General features: G+C 50.8%; 1 protein-coding gene across 4 annotated transcripts in view; it reads left to right on the forward strand.

The window, feature by feature from the left end:
- The first annotated feature begins 1,881 nt into the window (after positions 1-1,881).
- LOC123375712 (carboxyl-terminal PDZ ligand of neuronal nitric oxide synthase protein-like) overlaps positions 1,882-21,748 on the forward strand; it is a 191,375-nt gene continuing 171,508 nt past the window's right edge. For 2 of the 4 annotated variants that reach the window (XM_045026884.1, XM_045026886.1), the window contains exon 1: positions 1,883-2,085. In XM_045026884.1, the coding sequence (XP_044882819.1) occupies positions 1,981-2,085 (105 nt within the window). In that variant the 5' untranslated portion in view covers positions 1,883-1,980. Of the gene's footprint in view, positions 2,086-5,470; positions 5,609-21,748 lie in introns of those variants that run through there. The other 2 variants (XM_045026885.1, XM_045026887.1) reach the window with 2 other exon arrangements.

The raw sequence follows: 21,748 nt of genomic DNA on the forward strand, positions 1-21,748 counted from the left end.
TGGCACCTTATAGACTAACAGACGTATTGGAGCATGAGCTTTTGTGGGTGAATACCCACTTCGTCAGATGCATATTGACTAGTATTCATCCAAGAACAGATCCCTGTGGGACCTCATTTGAAATGCCCTGTTGGATGATGACTCTCCATTCCATCTAACATGCCACACTGAGTTTGTAAAATGCTGACTTTTTTTTAACAAACGTTGTCTGGTACTAAGTGAATGCCTTACAGAAGTCAAAATATATTTGGTCAAGTTATCTTTATCAACCAAACTTGAAATTTCATCATAAACGATACCAAGTTCATTTGACAAGACCTATTTTCTGTAAAACCATGTTGTGAATGGAGTTGTGCGTGCACTGGGAGATACATGAAATATGCTTGCAGTATCTTAATAATATACAAGTTATAAATAGTTATATTATCCTTTCACAGAGGTCAGTCTCATTGGGCTCATTCTGTAGCTGGTTGGGAGAATGAGTTATTCAGTACAATAGCTGCCTGTTATCAAAGCTGTTTAGTACACTTCCTGGATCCCAATAGGCTCAAAGCTGTTTAGAAAGACATATCAAAAGCTTTCTCAAGAGAAATTGACTCTTTGGGTGGCTGAATAGAAGTGGTTGATTGCCTCTGTCCAGACATATGGTACTGCCAGAATCAAGTGTTCAAAAGCATGAGTTAGGACCATGAGACAGGCTTAAAAACCAAGAGATTTAAAAAAGCAGATGTGGGGGTTCCTTTTATTTGCTTGCTGTTTTCTAATTCTGTAGGAGTCACTTGGGTCATGTTTTCTAACTTCTGCAACCCCATGGGCTAGAACATCACATTTTTTACATGAATGCTGAGATTCTCTCATAATCACAGGGCCCTGGACTTGTGATAAATTCATGAGTTACCAACACTGTAGGCAGCATTTTCAGCAAGTGGGTGTAAGTGGCATAAAGGTGCCAGGTATGAGACAGAGAGCAGAAGGACAGAGTCGTTAAAAGAATGACAGGGCCAGATGAAAGCAGAGGCACTCTAGGTCCATGCCTGGAGCCCCAGCTCCTGGAGTCATGTAATCACAGCTTTAATTGAAAGTAAGTGTGTAGCCATGGCTGAGCCTATGCGTTTTGTTGCACAGATCAGAAATTGTTTCGGGTAGGCAGGACGGGACTAAAACACTCCTCAAGTCTGATTTCATGCCTCCTGAGGGTGATGTGGTGCTTCGAGGCTGGGGGCCAGCATGGCTGCCCCAAGGCTGATCCTGTTTCTGGCCTTAAGAGGTGCTGAGTGTGTCATGGGTGCGGGGACCCCAGGGAGCGGGCCCTGCTCCACACACTGCAGCGGGGGACTAAGCCTAACTCGCTGCTCTGGGCCCCCCATCTCCGTCCCGAGAGGATTCGGGGCGGGAGGGGAGCAGGCCCAGCCCTCCCGCCACCCAAAGGCGTCCCTGGCAGCGGGGGGGGGGGCGCTCCTGCCCCTCGGGGCTGGGGAGAGGCGGTCGCTGCCGCTCCCCGCACCAACGCTCCGCTCCGGGGTCAGGGAGCCAGCCGGGGCGGGCCTCAGGCTGCTTTCCTCCCCCCTGGGCCCGCCATGCACCCCCCGGCTGCAGGGCTCGGCAGCGCCCGGACCCGGCTGACCGCAGCGGAACGGGCCGGTACCAGCCTTGCCGCGGCACGCGTCTCGCCACTGCCCGCTGGGCCCATTGCCATGGCAACCGCCACCCCAGCAACACCAATGACGCGGTCCTGTGGGGGAAGGGGTTCCATGGCCGCTCCTGCAACGGCCCTTCCCCCCGCTCCGGCCCCGGTGCCTGTCCGGCCGGGCTGGCACTGCGCATGCGCCCCGCCCCACCCCCTCGTCCGATGGCCACTGGCTGCCGGGGCCGGGCGGGGGCTGCAGTCGCCCCGCCCGGGGGAGGAGGGAGCGCGACGCCGGGCACGGGGCGCGCTGAACAGGGGAGCCCGGCGCTCCCGGCCCCGCCGCCGCCACCACTATGCCCGGCAAGTCCCGCTACAACCTGGTGGACGACAGGCACGACCTGCGCGTGCCGCTGCACAATGAAGACGCCTTCCAGCACGGCATCTGCTTCGAGGCCAAGGTGCGGGGCTGGGCGCTGTGCGGCGCCCCGGGGCGGGCTGGGCGCTGTGCGGTGCCCGGAGCGGCTCGGCGCGGGCTGATGCACATGCAGGACCTAGCCGAGGGAAATGCCCGTTTCCTGGTCCCGTGCCCTGGTCTCTCCCCGGGGCGGGCCGGGAGCCGTGCTCAGGTGGCGGGGTGCGGCGGTGGCGCGCTGCCCGGAGCCGTGTGCGGCCCGCACCCTTCCCGGCAGGCAGGCGGGTTCCCTTCCCTCCAGCGCTGAGCGCGCCTCTGGGCAGAGTCCGCAGCGCCCTGCGCCTCAAGCCTGGGAAAGGCTGGTACCGCGGGCCGGGTGTCGGCAGGTGGGGAGCGGGCGGGCCGGGCACGGCGAACTTCAGCAGGTCGCCAGCGCAGCTATGAGCGTAGGACTCGGGCTCTGGTTCGTGACTGGTATCAGATGGGAACTGTGCCCTGCCTTGCCTCTCCTAAGCCAGGAGTTCGGTCTGCATTAGGGGTTCGCAGCTCGGTGTGAGCTGCCACTTCTATTAAAACATCAAAGGCATTAGAGGGCAAGGCTGTCTCGGGAAAGGTCAACACCCCCACCCCCTGGCTCGGCCAGGATGGTTTGCTACGGAACATTATTAGTCTACTGTTTAAGTGACTCAAGAAGCCCAGCTTCCACCATTTCTCTGGGGAGTTTATTACTCAGTCTAGCTTACACATTAGGATAACTTGTACTCCCCTTTGTCCTTTTATCTAGACACTGAAATGTGTTAATATTCCTATTTCTTATTAGTCTGTTGGCCCAGAACATCTGTGGTCTGGCTCAGGTTTGGAGTAGGTGCAAAGTAGCAGCTGAATTGGACAGTGACCATGGAAAGATCAGTTTTGCTGCCCCTGTTTAGATCATTGGTCCATTTAGTTTTGGATGCTGTTTCTGGCAATGGCCAGTGCTTGATCTGATTTTTTTTCAGAGGAAAACAAAGTTTTCCTATGCTCCGTACTTGGCCAATTTATATAATTTTATACAAGATTGGATGGGGGGGGGGTGAAAGGTTATCATTTCAGCCCTGTTTTTTGCCTCAATGGCCTTTCTTGGGTTGACTGTTCTGCATAAAGAATTTTTATTTCTTATTCGTTGACTGGTCTTCAGTTTCAAGTGACACTGCCCTCCCCCATCACGGGAAGACTGGCCATTTAAAAAATAGAATGCATTTATATAGTGTCTTTGTCTTCTCAATGAATCCCAAAGTGCCTTGCAAACTTAACCCATACATGTAGGAATTGTTCCTTCCACCTCTGGTGTAGAACATGGCTGGAATACATAGTAAAGCCTACTGTATCTCCTTGGAACTGCAAGGTGGATTCTTGAGAAGGCAGAATGGAACTGCCTGGATTGAAATTTTACTAGAACAACTAGGTGAAAATGGCAACAGGAGATTTCACAAGTGATCAGGATCTCTGTTGTCTCTCTTATCTAAATGACACTGCTGAGGACAGGACAGTTGTTCCTCACTACAAACACTGGGGGCATTTGTTCCATCCGGACTCAGAGCAGAGTGCTTCCTGCAGCACCCATGCCTGCCTCTAGATACTCCATCCAAGTGCTTCTGGCCACCTTGGCTCAAGAGCCAGCAACGGCACCACAGCGCTTCATGATTCTGAACTTCTCTGCCCCGTTTCCACTCTCTCCCACTCTGAGCAGGCCTGTGGAAATTTGGAATTTATACCCATCCTGATCTAACTGCCTTCATTGCCCTCTTTTGGATTAATTCTGTCTCTGCTCCAGTCATGGAACTAAAGCTTAAGCCTGTTCTCCAAATAAAGTTGGTTTGCAGCAATTGGTTTGCAGCAATGTGGTTACAACAGTTTTAGTTCTTCTCCCCTTTTCACGCATCACTTGCTTTTTAATTGCTGCTGCATGGTAAGTGTATGTTTTCACTGATAAAGGACTTGCCTCCATGTGCACAGCTCCTGCTGATGACAGTGGCCTTTGGATCAGGCCCCATATCTTTTTCCCAAGGGTTCCTTCAAGTTACAAGCCCCTTGGTGTATAAGGGAAATTTAGTTTGTTTTGGCAAATGAGCTCTGCCCTAATTTCATCTTCTGTCCTGCTCTTTTAACATCCACCTTAGGTTTCTATAGCATTAGCTGGCTAAACAAAACAGCTTAGTGAAATCTGCCATTGATACTGACTTGTTCGTTCTCTTAATCACTAATAAATGTCCCATCATGTTGGGTGCTATACAAACTCAGAGTAAGACTTTTCAAAAACACCCAAGTTCCATTTACAGAGTCACGTAAATTTGGAGCCTAAGGCCCTAAGTAGTTTTCACCATGGAATTTAGGCTATATCACTTAAGTGCTTTTGCAAATTGTACTTCCAGTCCCTGTCTCAAAGCGGAGATACTAACAGTCTTGCAGTCTTAATTTCTAAGACAAGGCATAAGTGGATTTAAAAATAGGAGAGAGGATGAGGGTAAACAGTGATAAGATCACGTGGTTACACAGGTTGCCTAATACATAACTTAAGGAGTCTGATTCAGTTTCTCTGCCTTTCACTGGTCCCCATTTTTAAACACTTTATTTACTAGTGAATTAATCCCCTGCCTATTTCTGCTGTTATTAGCTGCATCTGTCTGCAAGTTCAAGTCCCTTTTACCAGATACAGTTTCCCAGATACAGTGATGTCAGTGGGGTTTTTGAGATGCTGAAGCTGGGTACGCAGGGCCAGGGCTGGATTAAGGCATAGTGACTGCAGTCCCATGATATGTTGGGACTTGTACTGTGGTGTATCTAGGGCACTGAATTGCCTTAATCTGATCCTGGGAGAACCCTTCTGGCCTTAATTCACTCTCCCTCCTGGGCAGATCTGGGAGCTGTTATAGACCACTCTTTGGAAGGGGCAGGGTCCTGGTCCCGTGTGATTGGAGGTAGAGGAGTGCTTTAGTCCCGCTCCCCCACCCCATATTCCCTCTTTGGTGAGGCACCTTCTCTGCTGCCACTGGACAGCCCAGAGGAGAGCTGGGGCCTTCTGCCAGCCTCTCCTGTTCCCAGGGAGGGGACTCCTCCCAGGAAGTGTGGCGAACAGCGGGAGCATTTCTGGCTGGGACTCCTTGCTACTGATAATAAGATCCTTGCCTCCGTATCTTTCTCAGCTGCCTCCATAGTGCACTACCATCCTATGTGTCTTTGTACCTCCTTTCTGTAAAGGTTCAAACATTTGTTATTTGGCGGGCCCACTGTGCTATGCATTTTGTGGTGCAGTGTGGGAGGGCAGGGATACAGAGGGACATGGGTTTGTCCCTACAACTACAGAAACATTCTTGCTAGTGAATCTGGCAGCAAAATACCTCTCTGTGTTGGATTTTTTCAATCTCTTGCAGAATTGGTCAGAGTTTCACGCATTCTCAACACTGGTGATTCCCTTCCAGACTGAGAAAAATTTGGTGATTCTTCCCCCATGACCTCTGACCCTGAGCAGGTGGCATTTGGTGACAGTGTCCATAATAGGGATAGCTGATCATGGAGGTTGAAAAGCAAAGGTATGAAATGTTGCCTACCTCCCAATTCAGTATGGTGGGCAGGGCTGTCATGCTGAAGACAGAGGCTTCATCTGAGGCTACTTTGGGGAAACACCCTATCTGAAGTAATGTTTGTTTGATGGGCAGCCGTGACACTTCACTTGTATTGTCAGTTGGTGGGAGCTAACCTGCAGAGGGACAAGGAGGGTGATGGGATGAGAACTTTCAAGGCTTCTGCAGCTGAAGTTGGGTGAGCCTTCTTCGGAGGCAAGCCTCTGCCTTGCTGTGAATGGCACAATCACCCCACAGCCTGGCCCCCTGAGAGGGCACATGTTCATCTGCATGGGCAATTGGCTGACTGAGGACACTGCTGTGGGGGGGTGCTGAGCTGTAGAAGAATTGGTCTTGGAGCCAATCTATAATCTACTCCTTGACTGTGTGCTGGGGATTGCTAATCATTGTCCACCGGAATTGCCCAGGAACAGAATTCTCTTCCTTCCCCCACTCCATGGCCAAGTGTGCTGATTGTTACCCTACTCCCTCATCCAACATCCCGGTCCCCCTCTCACAAGGGGTACCAGAGTGGAAGACAATCTCTTGCTCCTGCCCCCACTGAGTGTTCTGCCTTCTCCAAACATCCATGTCGACCTGGGGCATGGCAGCCTGGGAGCCAACTGTCTCATGCGCTGGGTGATGCAGAGCATAATACTGGGTCAGCCCATGTTCTTTTGTCTGTCTGGATTTCTCCACTTACTCTGCCCCAGCTGTCTGTCTACTTAGTTTCTCCTTGTCACCAGCCTGCCTGTTTCTTCAGAGGGGTGCATATTAACCTTGTTTTCTACAGATATTCTCATTTCTTCTCTTTCCTTGAAGTATTTTGTGTACTGTGATTTGCATTTACACCAAGGAGCATCCATGTGACCCTGTCTTCCCAAATTTGTGTGCTGCTCAAGAAACTCCTACTGCCATATTGCCTGAGCCATCTGTGTTCTGCATTTCTCCATCCTCTTATTAGATTGGCAGAAATTAATTAAGTACTTATGGCTTCTCTAATTCTTATCCTGAAGAATCCCAAAGCACTTAAATAGCATGGCTCGTCCACCTCTTAGGGGAATGCAGCAGGTGTTCTGCAGTAGCTTCTGTGCCCAGGAGTGGTGAGAAAATCTCTGAATAGAATGGTGGGGAATATTAGCATGGTGAAATGTAATTACCCATGTAGGAGTTTAGCCTGGAGGGCAGGGTTAACATGCCTCTTTTTTTGAGGAGTGTCCTGGGGTTGTTAATATCTGCCAGCAGTCAGGATCTGTGATTTATAGCCCCTAGAAGGGCAGGAATGGCTCTCTGTGCTTCTGTAGATTAGAATTCTTAACCAGCTTGCTTGGGGCTTTGTGTAGGAGGTGAGCGCAGGCCTGAGTCTGTATTAATTGATTTTACACTCAGATCGGTGCTATCTGCAGCTGCCTGCAAACAGCACTTGTATTAAGATACATCTCTTACCTGGAGTAATCGGTACTCTGCTGTACCCTGTTACACTCAATTCTTAATACTGATCAGTGAGCTCTGCCTGAGCGAGGGCCTACCTGGGCCATTGGGATGGGGGATTTGAACCCAGGCCTTAGGTCACTGTTGAAAAACCAGGTTTTTTGGCTCATCCAAGTCCCCATTTGTCTCCTTGTGAACCCATTGCAGGGCTTGATTGATTTGGGCTGCTGAGGGCCCCACAGCTGGACCAGCAGGAGGTGCTGCAGGGCAGGACTGTGCTGCAAGTGGCTCTGGCTGCTGGTATTCACTGGCCACTGGGCTGAGCCCCACCTTGCCTTTCTTTAGTAGTACCACTTAGCTGTGGTGTAGCACTCTTTGTCACAAAGGCCATCAGTATCCCATTAGACAGCCCCCCCTTTGAGATGGGGCCTTTCTTTTCCCCTTCTCTCCAGCAGCACCCTGGGGAGAACAGCAGGTGGTAGGTGAGGAAAGGGGATGGGCTGGCAGATTGCAGCATCATGGGGCACATAGGGGTGGCTGGGCCTCTAGCTCCTGAGAGAGCTGATCCCTCCTTTGCCATTGTGCAGTAGTGCTGTGAACTGCATGTGCTCACAGGGCACCCTTTCAGTCCTCCTGGGGGCAGAATCAGGCTGGCCCCAGAGCCAGTGCACTGGTGGGTAGTTCACACCCACCTCCTGAGCAGTACTGGGGTCCAGGCAGGGAAGAAGAGGTGGAGGGAGTGAGGAGCTGGCCATCCTGTGATTGCCAGGAGGCAGCAGGTGGCCTAGGAGGGCAGGGGCTGCTGGTGCTGGTTGTCAGAAGGAGTAGGGGAGCAGTGGTGGGAGAGCAGTGGGTTCACAGGAGCTGTTGGGAGAGGGGGAAGAGCCTCAAATTGATTGAGTGGTTGATAGTACTTGGGAGAGCAAAAGTGTGTGGGTGGGTGTCCAACTGCCAGCTGTAGCCCCACCACTTATTCTGGACACCAGCTGCCACTGATAAGCAAAACTGGGGGCGGGGGGAGCAGGCTGGAATACCAGCAGGTCAGGACTGAGTTGCATTGACACAATGGTGAAACTGCCTGCCTACATTTCAGCCCCTTACTATTGTTCTGCTATTAGCAGAAGCACCCACAGATTGTGATGACTTGCTGCTCCCACCCCAAAACAAACACAAAGTACTAGTACACCAGCTCCAAAGCAAACTGCAGCATCAGAATGTGGCATAGTCACGGCAGAGCTAAAGAGATTTGAGTTCCTTGAAGCTGCTTGCAACCATATGGTCTGGTTTGGGAAGTCAAACTAGAGTTAAGTATCTTCCATGGATTATGCTAATCTATTTTCTAGAGATAAATCCAGTAGTTGGCAAATCCTGCTCCATCTTCTCAGGGACAGCAATACATTTCACACCTTTTGAAGTGTTTTTACTGTCCTTGTCTCCTAGCATCACAGCTCTTAGTGCATCTGAATTTGTCTTGGTCAGGCTGATGGGAAGCAGAAAAGTCAGCTCCACGGAAAACCTTGTGAGTGGGTTTTTAGTTTTGTTCTGCACACTGTGGCTTGCATTTTTAGCATGAAATCAAAAGCCAGAACTCTTAAACTGCTGAAGCCTTGAGATAAAAGAACCCTGAGCTGCACTTTGTCATGGGGGAACTGGTGCAGATTCCCCACTCTCTTAAAGATTTCTTGTTAAATAAATAAATGGATATTTAAAGAGTAACAGTGCCTTCTCTGCTGCTCCTTCCTCTTTATAGCTCCCACAGTTCCTCTAGAGCAGTAGTTTTCAAACTTTTCTGAGTACCCAGTTGAAGAAAATTGATGCCTGTGACCCAACGGAACTGGGGGCTCGGGCAGAGGGTTGGGGTGTGGGGTGGGGCCAGGAATGAGGGGTTCCAGGTGTGGGAGGGGGCTCTGGGCTGGGGCAGGGGATTGGGGTGCAGAAGGGGGTTAGGGCTCTGGGCTGGGGGTGCAGGCTCTGAGGTGGGGCTGTGGATGAGGGGCTTGGGGTTCAGGAAGGGCTCTGGGTTTGGGGGGCTCGGGGCAGGGGGTTGGTGCGTGGGGTTGGGATGCAGACTTACCTCTGGTGGCTCCCAGTCAGCAGCACAGCCTGGGTGCAGAGGCAGGCTTCGCGCCTGTCCTGGCATAGCGGACCGTGCTGCGCCTGAAGCGGCCAGCAGCAGGTCCGGCTCCTAGGCGGAGGTGTGCAAGCGGCTCCATTCGGCTCTTGCCCGCAGGCACTGCGCACCGCCCCCCACCCAAGCTCCCGTTGACCGGTTCCAGGCCAATGGGAGTGTGGAGCCAGTACTCAAGGCGGGGGCAGTGTGTGGAGCCCCGTGGCTCCCCTGCCTAGAAGCCAGACCCACTGCTGACCAGAGCGACCCAGTGCCTTACATGTCGTGACCTGAACTTTGAAAAACGCTGCTTTAGAGGATCAAATGCTTGCTTGTTAACCTCCCTCTTTACCTTTTAAAACAATGCTGTTGCAGAACAAAATCCAGGAACTACCAACTGATCCTTAGTGTGGTCAACCTCAATCATTTGAAGATCATGAGTCAGGTTCCAAAAATCATAATATATATAATCTTTTTTTAAAGATCAAATCATGTTTTTGGTCTGCCCTCTGAGCTCCCCTGGTCACCCCGATGCGTGTGTGACACTTGCATTACTGCCACCTCCTTCCCACCACCCAAATCAATTTATAGTAAGGCTGTTTTGTCCCCTGTTGCAGGAGCTCTTGCTGGGGCCTGATCTTGGATTGGGGCTTTGTTGTGCTGGGCGCTGTCAGGGGCGGCTCTAGCTTTTTTGCCGCCTCAAGCACGGCAGGCAGGCTGCCTTTGGTGGCATGCCTGCGAGAGGTCCGCCAGTCCCGCGGCTTCGGCGTACCCACCACCGAATTGCTGCTGAATCCGCAGGACCGGCGGACCTCCCTCAGGCAAGCCACCGAAAGCTGCCTGACTGCCGCCCTCACAGCGACTGGCAGGCCTCCCCCACGGCTTGCCGCCCCAGGCATGCGCTTGGAGCGCTGATGCCTGGAGCCGCTGCTGGGCACTGTACAAATATTGCCAGGTCTTTAGGGCAGGGGCTGTCTTGTACTATCAAATGCAGAGTTTGTGATGTGGAAACTGATACCCACCAAACTCATTTCCTGTGGGCCCATCAGACATTTGTTAGATGGGAACAACTATTAAGCCTACTGTGCTAGGCTTGTTCTTTAATTGGTCACCTCCAGGCAAAAGGCTCTGTGTCCTGAGGCATCAAACCCACCTATATGTGCCAGTGTGACATCTTTCGGAAGGAGGCTACTTTCTGGAAAGAGATGTTTATTAAATCCAGTTCTGATCTTTGTGGAGCTGACGTGCTCCCTTTCTGTACATGCTGCTGTGATGGATAGCTCAGTGGTTTGAGCATTGGCCTGCTAAACCCAGGGTTGTGAGTTCAATCCTTGAGGGGGCCATTTAGGGATCTGGGGCAAAAATCTTGTCTGGGGATTGGTCTTACTTTGAGCAGTGGGTTGGACTAGATGACCTCCTGAGGTCCCTTCCAACCCTGATGTTCTTTGTCTGAGTGGCAAAATATCCTCCTCTCACTGGCAAGCCCTTGATTAAAGGGACAGCTCCTATTAACGAAATACAAGTGAACATGAAATAGTAAAACAGATTCCTTCTAAATTGATGGTCTGCAATATAAAGTCTTTGTAATATGTAATTTTCTTATTCTCACATGGGTTATTAGCAGGGTTTGAACCAACAACCTTTAGATCCACAGCCCAACCCTCTTCTACTCTAGCCACAGCAGTAGCTGGGGGAAGCATGTTTTTATCTTCTGCTCAGACAGTCCATACAGGGAAACCTAGTATGGACAATGCCAAGTGGATTACACCAGTGCCTGTAACAGCAGTGAGACACTGGGCATCAGGATTCTTGGTTGGTTTTTTGTTTTTTGTTTTTCTTCCTGGCTCTGGGAGCATTTTGTGGTTTAGTGGTGACTGGCAGCATCACCAGTGTAACAACGGCCCTGTTTGGGACAGCTGTGGAGTCTGAACTTAGAACCTCTGGATGTAAAAGCATAAATCTATACCAACAGAGCTAAAGAACCAGCTTCCTAGCATGATTATGGGTTGACCACAGTTTTGTAGGGATTAATCGCTGTTGATGTTTGGTGGCCTGTGTAGACCATTGTGTGAGGAAATCATGTATTGCCAGTGATGAGCCTGTTCTGCAGAGAGGACTGCAGGCTTCAGCGCTGCCACTGAGAGAGGGATGGAGGCTTCCTTCGGGCAGGAAGGAGATGCCTGGCTGAGAAGCAGCAGTACAGCTGGCAAAAGGCCCCAGGCCAAGTTGGGCCCCAGGTTACCAGGCAAATGGTGGGAATGGCCCTTTGGAGGAGGACAGGAATTTATTCAGAGATTAGTATTATTTATTGTTAGGCTGGAGTGCATAGGCGTCCTAGTGCCTTGCTGGACCAAGGCCCTGTTGTTATGTGTTCGTACAGCACCTAGCACAAGATGATGGTCCCTGTCTTAGAGAGCTTAGATTTGTGAGAGTGGTGTTGGCTGGGCAGTGGGAGAGGGAGTCGCATAAGGGGACCTGGTGATGTCCATGTCTGGTAGTGAGCAGGTCTACCTAGTACGTGGGGCTTTCAGAGACATAGAACATGCATGTCAGCTGGATGCTCTCAGCTGTGGCTGTTTGTGTAGCAAGGGGCTTTGGCTACACGACTCAAGTAAAATGTGTTTTTAAAGTCACCCCCAAGGTTTAAGTGAGGCTTGCATGGCCCCCTCCTCCCCAAGACTTAGCTCCCTCCCGCTAAAGGGAGTGGGTCCTGGGGGTGGGGTGGTTTTACTGCATGGGCTATGGGGCAATGGAGAAGAACATTTCTCCTTGTTCTCTTAGAACAACTTATTATCTCTTAGCCCCCTCATTAATTCTGCCCCAAGTACTGAGATGTCTGCTCCAGGAGTCCTATGGAACACAGCAAGTGTGGGGCTTCAGGCCAGGCTGTTAGAGCCCAGGACTGTTAGAGCCCAAACAGTGTAACGTGTAAATTACAGCTCCATCTTCCAAACATCTGTCTCTTCCCAGGAAAACTCAGTCCTGGAAGGAGATGCAACAGGCAAAACTTCCAGAAAGGTGGATTATTTTTGGAGCGGATACAGGGAAGGGGGTTTGAAAAATCAGGCTTATAAAGGAGAGCTAACTGCTATATCCGCTGTGGGGGCAGAACTCTACACCTATTTCAAGCATTGTGCGTCAGTGCTAATCAAACTATAGCACAAACCCCTGGAAGCTTCCCCATGCTGGTACAGAGAAGCACACAGACATGTCCTGCTCCAGCATGTGCCTCTCCTGTGCCACTTCCTAGGTTTCTCTCTTTTCCCCACCTCTGGGCTCAGCCCTGAAGCAGGGGTCAGAAGGGGTTCGAGGAACCCGGGAAGGGGAATGGAGCGGGGCCTGGGAGGGGCAGGTGAGTAGATAGGTACTTTCCAGACTGTGACTATTACAGTCTAATGAACAGGGATTAAACTCGCACTGAACTCACGCATGTCTTTGTCTACCTAGGTCTGTTTGAACTCTTGTATCATGCCTATCCCTGTGTATAGCGAGACATAGTGACCAAGGGAGCCTCTGCCACTTCTGGTCCTTGTTTCTTTTTCTTCTTCTCCCTCCCACTCCTGGGGGAAAACAGGGTGTGGATTTACAAACCAGCCCTGTTTGAATTAGAGGAGGCAGGTGGAAGAAGTGGAGGGCAGTGTGATGTGCTCAGGGCAACTTGTGTTGCCAAGGAGACGTGATGCTAGTTAGTTTCCTTAGGTGTGATGGTTTTATGCCCAGATGTATTGCAGTGCTGTAGTCCAGATGGGCAGGAATCAAGGCCTGTATCACTGAGGCCAGCCAGGATAGGACATGCTCTCCTAGCCAGCCAGAGATGACCCAGCGCGTTGCTCATGGATGCTGCTATGTGGGAGTCTTGCATCAGCAGGGAGTCTGGGAGCTTCCTAAATTCCAGATTGGCTTGTCCATATGTGACTGTCTTAACTCAGCAATTGCATCATGGGCACAAGCTGCTCCAAGTGCTTTCCTCTGATACCCAGCATTGCCTCTAACTCCAGCCAGCTGTTCTTCATCTACGAGCTGACCTGCCTAAGGTTGAGGCCAGCTTGTGGTGGGTGGTGTCACAGAATGGGAAGGATAGATAGACTGGTGGGCATTTGAGCCTCTGATGTCTCCCCAGTTCTCACAGCTGGTGCATATAGCTGGTGGATAAGACCAGAGAGAATTTATCCTTGTGGGATTCTGCAAGTGAGGGCTCCTATAGCAAACTCTGCATCCATTGTAAGAGCACCCCCTTAAAATGGGTACTATAGAGCAGGCTAATGTAACTTGCCAAGTTACATGTGACTGAGACCCTTCTCTATCCTGTACTGGGGGTGCATGGAGAATTGGATGCCCTAATAATCCCTCAGCCATAGCCCTATCTGTACAACAGATGCTACCCATGTGGATCTGAGGATTTAAGGGGAGATGTAGGATATGTGAGAAATAACATGTAGCCCCTCAATCCATAATGCACATGCAGAGGGTGAGTTAGGATTGCAGCTGTACCCAAGCCAGTTTGTGGCTTCAGAGAGCTTCCCCCTGGAACCTTGCTGTTCCTTTTAGTGTTGTTTTTAATAGTGGCATGTTGACCATCGCCTGTTATGATACAGAGGGACCCCTATACCTTTCTGTTTTGGGCTTCGCTTCTTGAATCTCCCCACCACCTCCACTCCAAATACAAGTTGTCAGTACTTCATCCTGTGTTGACTTCAGGTGGAGCTGTCTGAAGTTAGGATTATTTCCATAGCATGTCCCGTGGCTGTGCCATAGGACTGAGTTGATACCCCATCGAAGCTACCAGCCTGGGTTTATACAGTATATGCAGAACTGGATATGCCATTCACACCATCTGATGGGGCTGAGCCTGGGGCCCACTGCAGCCACGTGGCTAGGCCAGGCTGAAAAGCAAACATTTCCATACCATTCAGCTAGCTGAGGTCCGACTTCCTATTTCTATGCGTTCTGACCGTGCGCTGTGTGATCTGACTCAAACTTCCCCTCTCCCTCGTCTTTAAACAATCGCTGTGTTACTGGGAAGCTAGTCCCAGAGGAAGAGCAAGGGGGTGGCTGAGAGGAATGCACAAATACAGGGGGCTGGAGCACTGTATATCCGAGCTGTGTTGTGCAGATTCCAGCCCGTGGCCATAAAGCTGCTGTGGGAGGGGGGGATCTGTGTGGAGAGAGAGCCCACCCCTGCTCTGTTCTGCAGCAGTGCAATTCAAGGGGCTGCTGTTGGAAGCTGTGTGCCTCTTCCTGCAGTACAGCTCTGGCACTCAGAACAGCTGGGGGTAGGGGCTCAGAATACAGCAATTCCTGCAGATCCTGGGACAGCCACAGGCTTCACCCACTCATACCACCAGCCTGCAATGGGGGGCTGGGTTCAGCTTCTCTCCTTTCTCCTACCTGCCTGGGCTCTCACTCTTCCCCCTGGGATTTCCTGGTGATCCCATTGGAGAATCATAGAATCTCAGGGTTGGAAGGGACCTCAGGAGGTCATCTAGTCCAACCCCCAATGTCAGCTGGAGCATTAGGCTGACAGTGATAATGGAGTAGGAATGAGAAACATCCCCCCACTGCTGGCTCAGTGACTTCCCAGTTTGCACACCAGAGGAAATCCAGATGGCATCACATCTGTGCTCTCCACCTGACTGTCAGGTCCCACAAGCTAAGCAGTGTGGGGTCTGCCCCCCAACAGCTGGGAGAGCCCCCTGGACATGGCAGAAAATGCTGCTGCTAGAACAGGTGGCTCTCCCTTCTGTATGTTGGTTCTGAGCTAGTGCTGGGTCTAGGGGGTGTTGTGTTGCTCTTTCAGGTGACTTAACCCTGCCATCCTGACTCCTGGTGGTTACTAAAGAGTAGGGAACATCTGCAGAACCAGCCTCCTTCTCCAGCACTGTGAGTAGCAATTGCAGTGTGGTTGGGAAGAGTGGGCTGGTAACCGTTATGCAGTCACAGGGCAGAGGGTTGAAGCAAGGGGAACAGGATTTGCCGAAGGGGTGTGTGGACAGGATGTAAAGCCACAGGCTCTGGTGAAGTGGTGTGTGCAGCGGGAGGCTGGAGCATCTGTTTACCAATCCAGTTAACAAGTCCGGGAGCCCCAAAGCATCAGGAATAGGCTCTCCCTCCTCCCCCACGCATGGCATTGTGTGCGTGGCAAGTTCCCCCAAGCACAGCACACTTGCCTCACCCACCAGTGGAGCTGCAGAGGAGTCAGGAAGGCACTTCTGGGTGCTCAGGAAACAGGAGTTTTTGCAGCTCAGTGTGGAAGGAGCATGTTGTCTGGGGGCAGAGTAGCCACCGGGGCACTGGTACACAGGTGCCTTAACCTGTGAGTGCTGGCTAAGCCCTGCCTCTCTTGACCAATGTCTGAGCACTTGGAGCTGCCCTTGGACTCTTCTGAAAACACTGGGCCTGAGCATCACATCTGTAATTCACTCCAAGGAGGGGAGCTACTGGGATCTTGGACAGACCCAGCTTTGCAAATCCCTTGTGCATCCAGCCCCTAGATGTGTGATCAGATGACTCCTTGCTCCTGCCCAAGGCCTTAGTGTCCCTTCTAATGGCTGTGTGTGGTACCTGGCATCTCCCAGTGTACACTGGCAACAGGAAAGGGCTGAGCTTGTTTCCATGGCCAGCATTTCTCCTCCTGCCGTTGGGAAGAAGGTGCTGGTTGCTGTAGCCTCTCCTTCCCAGCTGGATAATCAGTGCCAGCCAGTGCTCCTCATCACTAACATCAGTGTAGTGCTTTGAAGGATGAAGTGCATGTTCTAATTAATGGCCATGGAGAGGTGATTGTACTTTGCAATGGCCACCCAGTTGTTTAACTAACTCACACATCAGGGATCGGGTGGGCAGGCTTGTTTGGGGGTGACCCCCAGAGTCAGACTGAGGCCACAAGGTCTGGGTTCTTGTTCCTCTCAGGATTGCTCCTTCCTATAGCTTCTTGGTCACGGGTTCACAGATGCTCTTCTGCCAGGGTGCTCCTGGATGGGCAGGCCTCCAGTGGGCCAATGTAAATGGGCAGTGTTCCAGGTCTGACCTCTACACACCCTGCCCGACTGGCAGGTAGGCAGAGTGCCTCTTGTTTGGATGGTCCGGATTGACATACCACAGGCTCATGCTGCGCTCCTCCCTGCCACCTCAGAGCTGACTGGGGCAGGTTTTGATGCTTGAAAAGTGAAGAAAATTTTCTCTTCACAAAGAATGTCAGAATCTGGAAGCTGTTTCCATTTTGTAGGAGTCCAAACAGAACTGTTATTTTGGAGGGGGTTCTGACAATGGCTTACAGCAAAATTGCATTTACCAAAAATTTCTGTTTTGGGGAAATGAGATGTTCCAATAACTATTTCAGTAACAGTTTCCTGAAAACAAAGACATTTTATGAAAGTCATTTGCAAAATACCTTGTCTTTTGAAGTTGCTTTTTGGGGGAGAACCAGATCAGTGGTCAGGGTCACCAGTGTGGTTAGATGTTGATAGGTGTTTGTTTGTTTGTTTTTTCCCTCTGTGCGCCGCCCCAGCCCTGCGCAGACAGTCAGCACAGCAGACCTCGAGTGAACTGCCCAATGACCACAAGATATGTTAAGGGACGAAGGCACCCAGCCAGGTTTATTGTCAATGAAGCATGGTACTAGTATACCCGCAGACTCTACCGGACCACTAATACATGTATGCCCATAACAATGGACCAGCTTAGTGAACGGCGGGACTTTCCGTTCCTCCCTAGGCTAGACAATGGTACTTCCTCTGAGATACATCTTTCTATCCCAATACAAACAAGTTAGTACTGCCCCCTAACATAGTTACTGCCCCTTGACATGGCTAGTTATCACCCATCACCTTGTACAGGTTGGTTCGATCAAAACATCTCTATGTACCGTTATCCTGACTTTATCTTTTAGGAGGGGTCATTGTGTTCCTGTTATTCTTGGGAAATGTTTTTGTACCATCCTTGATATCGGGATGTTCTGGTACCACTTGATATCGGGATGTGTTTGCGTGAGTACTCGGTGCTTAGCACTTCTTAGGAATGTGTATTTCTGCAATATCAGCCCTGTTCTTACCAGATTCTCTGAGTAGATCCTGCCTCATACCAGGCCTCTGATACAAGGGCTTATGTCTCAGGTTCTCTTCCTACTACAGGGGGGAAAGTATTTTGAGTAGCTTGAAGTCCCAGTGATTAGCGCAAAGGTGGCTGATCCATGCTGCTTCTGGGAGTCCCTGGCAAATCTACCTATCTTCCAAATGGTGGTGTCAGGAGGCTTACCTGGGCCTGGCTTGCCCCATGGAGCAACACAAGGGGATTGTGCTTTGAATGTGTGGGTTGCTAATTGGCAGCCGTCCATCTCTGGGAGTTGGGTGCTGTGTTGTCTGTTCTCACCAGCTGCTGTACCTCTCCTTCTCTGGCACCCTCAAGAGCCTAATGGACCACCTCAAGAGCCAGACTGTAGGAGAGGGCCCACTCACTCACTCGGCTGGGAGGAGGACATGCTTTGCTTCCAGCATAAGGGACTGGGGTTCGCCAGATGGGCATGTGCCTGCTAGCTGCATTCTTTCCCCTCCGTGAACGTGTACACTCTGCTGTGAGTCCCATTTAATTCCTCTGAGGCCTGGTGTTTCGCCTTGCCCTGGGCTGGGCATCAGCAAGGGGAGCAGCAGGGGTGCTTAGCCAGGCTGTTCTGGTAGCACAGTGGTGATGTCAGCAGCGAGTGGGGCTGCAAATACACCCTGCAGAATTGGTGCTTTGTGTTTACTTGTCCGTGACTCTGGGTGATGTAGCCCAAAGCAGCTCCTGGGGTTTGCAATGTGACTGCTACCTTTGTATCATTGCCAGAGCACCTCATTATAGAAAAGATTCCCCCCCATGGCCCGTTCATATGGCACTTTCTTCTAATTGGAATGATGGGAGTGCTGAGCCAGACGAGGCCTGTGTGGAGAATGTCGCTGCTGGAGACCGAGCAGGAGTGCCTGAACATGCCTGGTACTGTGCAGATGAACCCATTGATGTGGCCTCTCTTGGCAGCGCAGGCTGCCAGCTAAAAGTGCCTGGTGGCCCTGGCTGTTGTCTAATCCAGCAGCATTGCTGCCTGCGGAAAAGACCAGGGCAGCAATAGCAGGTGTGACTCTTGGTTGGGATTGAGTGTTGTTGGCAAAGCTGTATGCAGAGTCCTGCCATGCCAGAGTGCTCCAAACTCCCTGCTAGCATTTCAGGTGCATTCTCTGCCTTTCCACTTCTCTGTCTGCCACAGCAAGCGGCTTAGAGCTTGGCCTCTGCAACATGCTCCTGGGCAGGGATTAAATTTCAAAGTGTGGAGTCTGTGCTGACTGACAGGAGGTGCCACGCTCTGGGAGCATTGCAAGGGCACAGACTTGCCCCATAGTGTGCTGGAGGTAGAGTAGGCCTAGGGGGCAGGGACGTTACTTGGATGCCCCAGCTTTGTCCACATGATAGCTGCTGCCTGGAGAGATGAGCGTGAGGAGTGCTGATGGAGAAAGGGAGTCGGTAGGCTGCCAGCTGGAGGTGGAGTTCATCCAGCCATCTCTGTCCTCTCAGCACCTGGATGCCTGCCTGCCTTGCCATGGCCACAGGGGCTACTTTGACCAAACTGGGAAGGCTTCACCTGCTTGTGTTTGCCCTCACTCTCCTCACGTGGGGCTGAGATGTCACCATGAAGGATCGTTTGTTCACAGCACATGAAAGGTGTGCCGCCACTTGGCTCTTGCTCCCTCCTGAAATGAGGCTGCGGATTTAAAGGCGATTATTCCTAAAAGCCCAGATGTTGGCAAGCTGCATTCTGAGCATTCTGTGTGCTGTGCACATATGGCTTCTCTTAATGCCCTGCAGGCTTTGCAGTGGGCTGGTTCTTCGCTGGTTCGCTTTGTCAAACCACTTACACACACACACACACACACACACAGCTTTATGTTCCTACCTTTGTCCTGAGATGCTCCCCTCCTCCTCCAGCCCGCCGAGTCCTGGTTGTTCACAGCTCCCTATCCAACCAGGCCCCTGAAATCTACGGCTCCAGCACTCTGCACACAGTGCTAACAGAGACCAGCCAGCAGAGGATCGGGGCCACTGTGAGCTGTTGAGCCCATTCTTGTCCTGTGTTTAATAACTGAAAGCAACAAGGCATCCCTGGGAGCTCCGGAACCCCAGACCAAGGTTCATGAGTGTCAAAGGGCAGGGGCCTCCCATCTTGTAATGTAGCACTAAGGTAGAGTGAGTTCTTCACCGGCCCAACCCCACTTTCCATGGTGGGGCCAGCTAAACCTGCATGTGGTTAGGATATGGACTTTTCTGCATGACCTGGAGCAATGGTTCCTTTAATGGCAGAAGGCAACCGAGAAATGAAGACTGCTACTTTGATACCCTGCGTGCCACCAACCCCAAGTCGAAGTGTTGTACAAACACTAGTATTATGTCTCAAGCACCCTGTGAGGTAGATGAATATTATGTCATTAGCAACAAAAAATGTCGACCATAGTTACAGGACAGAGGATTCTATCCTGAGAAGCAGGGACTCTGGCAAAGATTTGGGGGTCGTGGTGTATAATCAACTGAACATAAGCTCCCAGTGTGACATGGTGGCCAAAAGAGCTAATGCAGTCCTGGGATGCATCAACAGAGGAATGTCGAGTAGGAGCAGAGAGGTTGTTTTACCTCTGTTTTGGGCTCTGGTGCTACTGTTGCTGGGAATCCTGTGTCCAGTTCTGATTTCCACAATTCAAGAATGTAGGGAAGGTTCAGAGAAGAGCCATGAGAATGATTAAATGATTAGAAAACCTGCCTTGTAGTGAAGGGCTCAAAGAGCTCAATCTGTTTAGTTTATAGAGAAAGCTAAGGGGTGACTTGATAACAGTGTACAAATGCCTACCTGGGGGACAAATAACTGGCTCTTCAGTCTAGCAGAAAAAAGTATAACAATCTGATGGCTGGAAATTGAATCTAGGCAAATTCAGACTGGAAATATGGCATAAATTTGTAGTGAGAGTAATTAACCACTGGAACAATTTACCAAGGGTTGTGGTGGATTCTGTATCACCGACAATGCTTAAATCAAGACCGGATGTTTGTCTACAAGATCTGCTCTAGGAACTATTTTGGGCAGTTGTCTGGCCTGTGCAATACAGGAGCTCAGACTAGATAATCGGAATGGTCCCTTCTGGCCTTGGAATCTATGAATCAGTGAATTATTCCACATTACAGGTTGGGAGGAAAGTATTAATCACTCAGTATGAATCTGAACAAATCAGAGCTGGTAATAGAATGGGAGAGTCCTGACTTGCAGTCCCATGTTTCAACCACTAGACAGACTGTGCTGCTATGTACATACATCTCCTGCTTTGGGACATCTGTCTCCAACTTCATTGGAGGGAGATCAGATTAAAACGAGGCTTCTCATTTTTAATTTTTCTGCTGCTCCTGATGTTCTCACGTCTCTCCTTTCTGCCCCAGCGACATTCCTGGCTCCTCACCTCAGTCCTTATGCTAGTGTCTTCCACACCATTTGCTCCCTCTGTGCTGCCACACCTCTTCTCAACTTTGAGATTCACTGTGGCCAGCGTGAAACCTAAGGGAACAAAGAGCTGGAGCAGCTGTGTGTGTATATGGTTATCAAATGCAATTTGCTAATAAATACAGGTGGTTCCTCAGGCGCCCCTCCCCCTTCTCCCAATGTTATCTTTTGCGAGTAAATATCAGTTTGGCTCTCACCTTGTTGCATTTCTCACCCTGTGCATTTCTCTGGTCCTTGCTTATGATGGGGCATCCGTGGCCACTAAGAAGAAACGTCACGTTTATAAGCCTATTAACGCCCATCCTTGTTGTTGCTCTGGCTTGCTGGTGGAGGCGAAAGAGGTCCCAGAACACTTTCCATTATAAGCTTCTGTTTTCAGAGGACTCATAACTCTCTGAAACACTATTTATCTGAGATGAAATTTCTGTGCTTGTTCTGTTCTAAAGGCCTTTTCTTTGTTTAAAAATAACTTGGGAAATTTAGTTCAGCCACTGGAGTTTATGAAGCGCAAAAGGTGGTAACCTCTTCTTATTTTCTAAGTTCTAACATGGTTGTGTGCAGGTTTTCTGGGCCATGGGGGCAGAGGAAGAGGCATAGGTAGGGCTGCAGGCAGGTGATGCTGCTGGCTACCCTGTAAGTTAATTCCCAGGATGACAGCGGGTCTGAGAGAGAGGATCCTCCTCTTTGGTCCGTGCTGGTTAATGCAAGGTTGCTGGTGGAATATCTACCACCCAGAATCTGGTTAAGGGAGAGACCCAGGCTTGCATATATAGCTGCAAATCTGATTGGATGGCCCTGCTGACCTACCTTGGTGTAACCACATCCAGTTTGGGATTCAATGCAGCTTGAGCAAAGCTGGGACGGAATAGGCAGTGGTGTGGCTGTGCTGCCCACATCCACCCTGAAGTGGAGGAGACCTCCTGTTCCAAAGCTAAATCTGATTGTGCCCGTGGTGTGTTGGAATTAGAGCCCGGGGTTGAGAGTGATGAAGTTTTACGAGTTCTGGTGCACAGCTCTCCTGGCTATGCTGCACTGCACAGTCCCAAGCCCATTGTTTAAATTCCTCTCC

Source organism: Mauremys mutica, chromosome 8 (assembly GCF_020497125.1).
Source record: "Mauremys mutica isolate MM-2020 ecotype Southern chromosome 8, ASM2049712v1, whole genome shotgun sequence".
Classification (NCBI taxonomy): Eukaryota; Metazoa; Chordata; order Testudines; family Geoemydidae; genus Mauremys; species Mauremys mutica.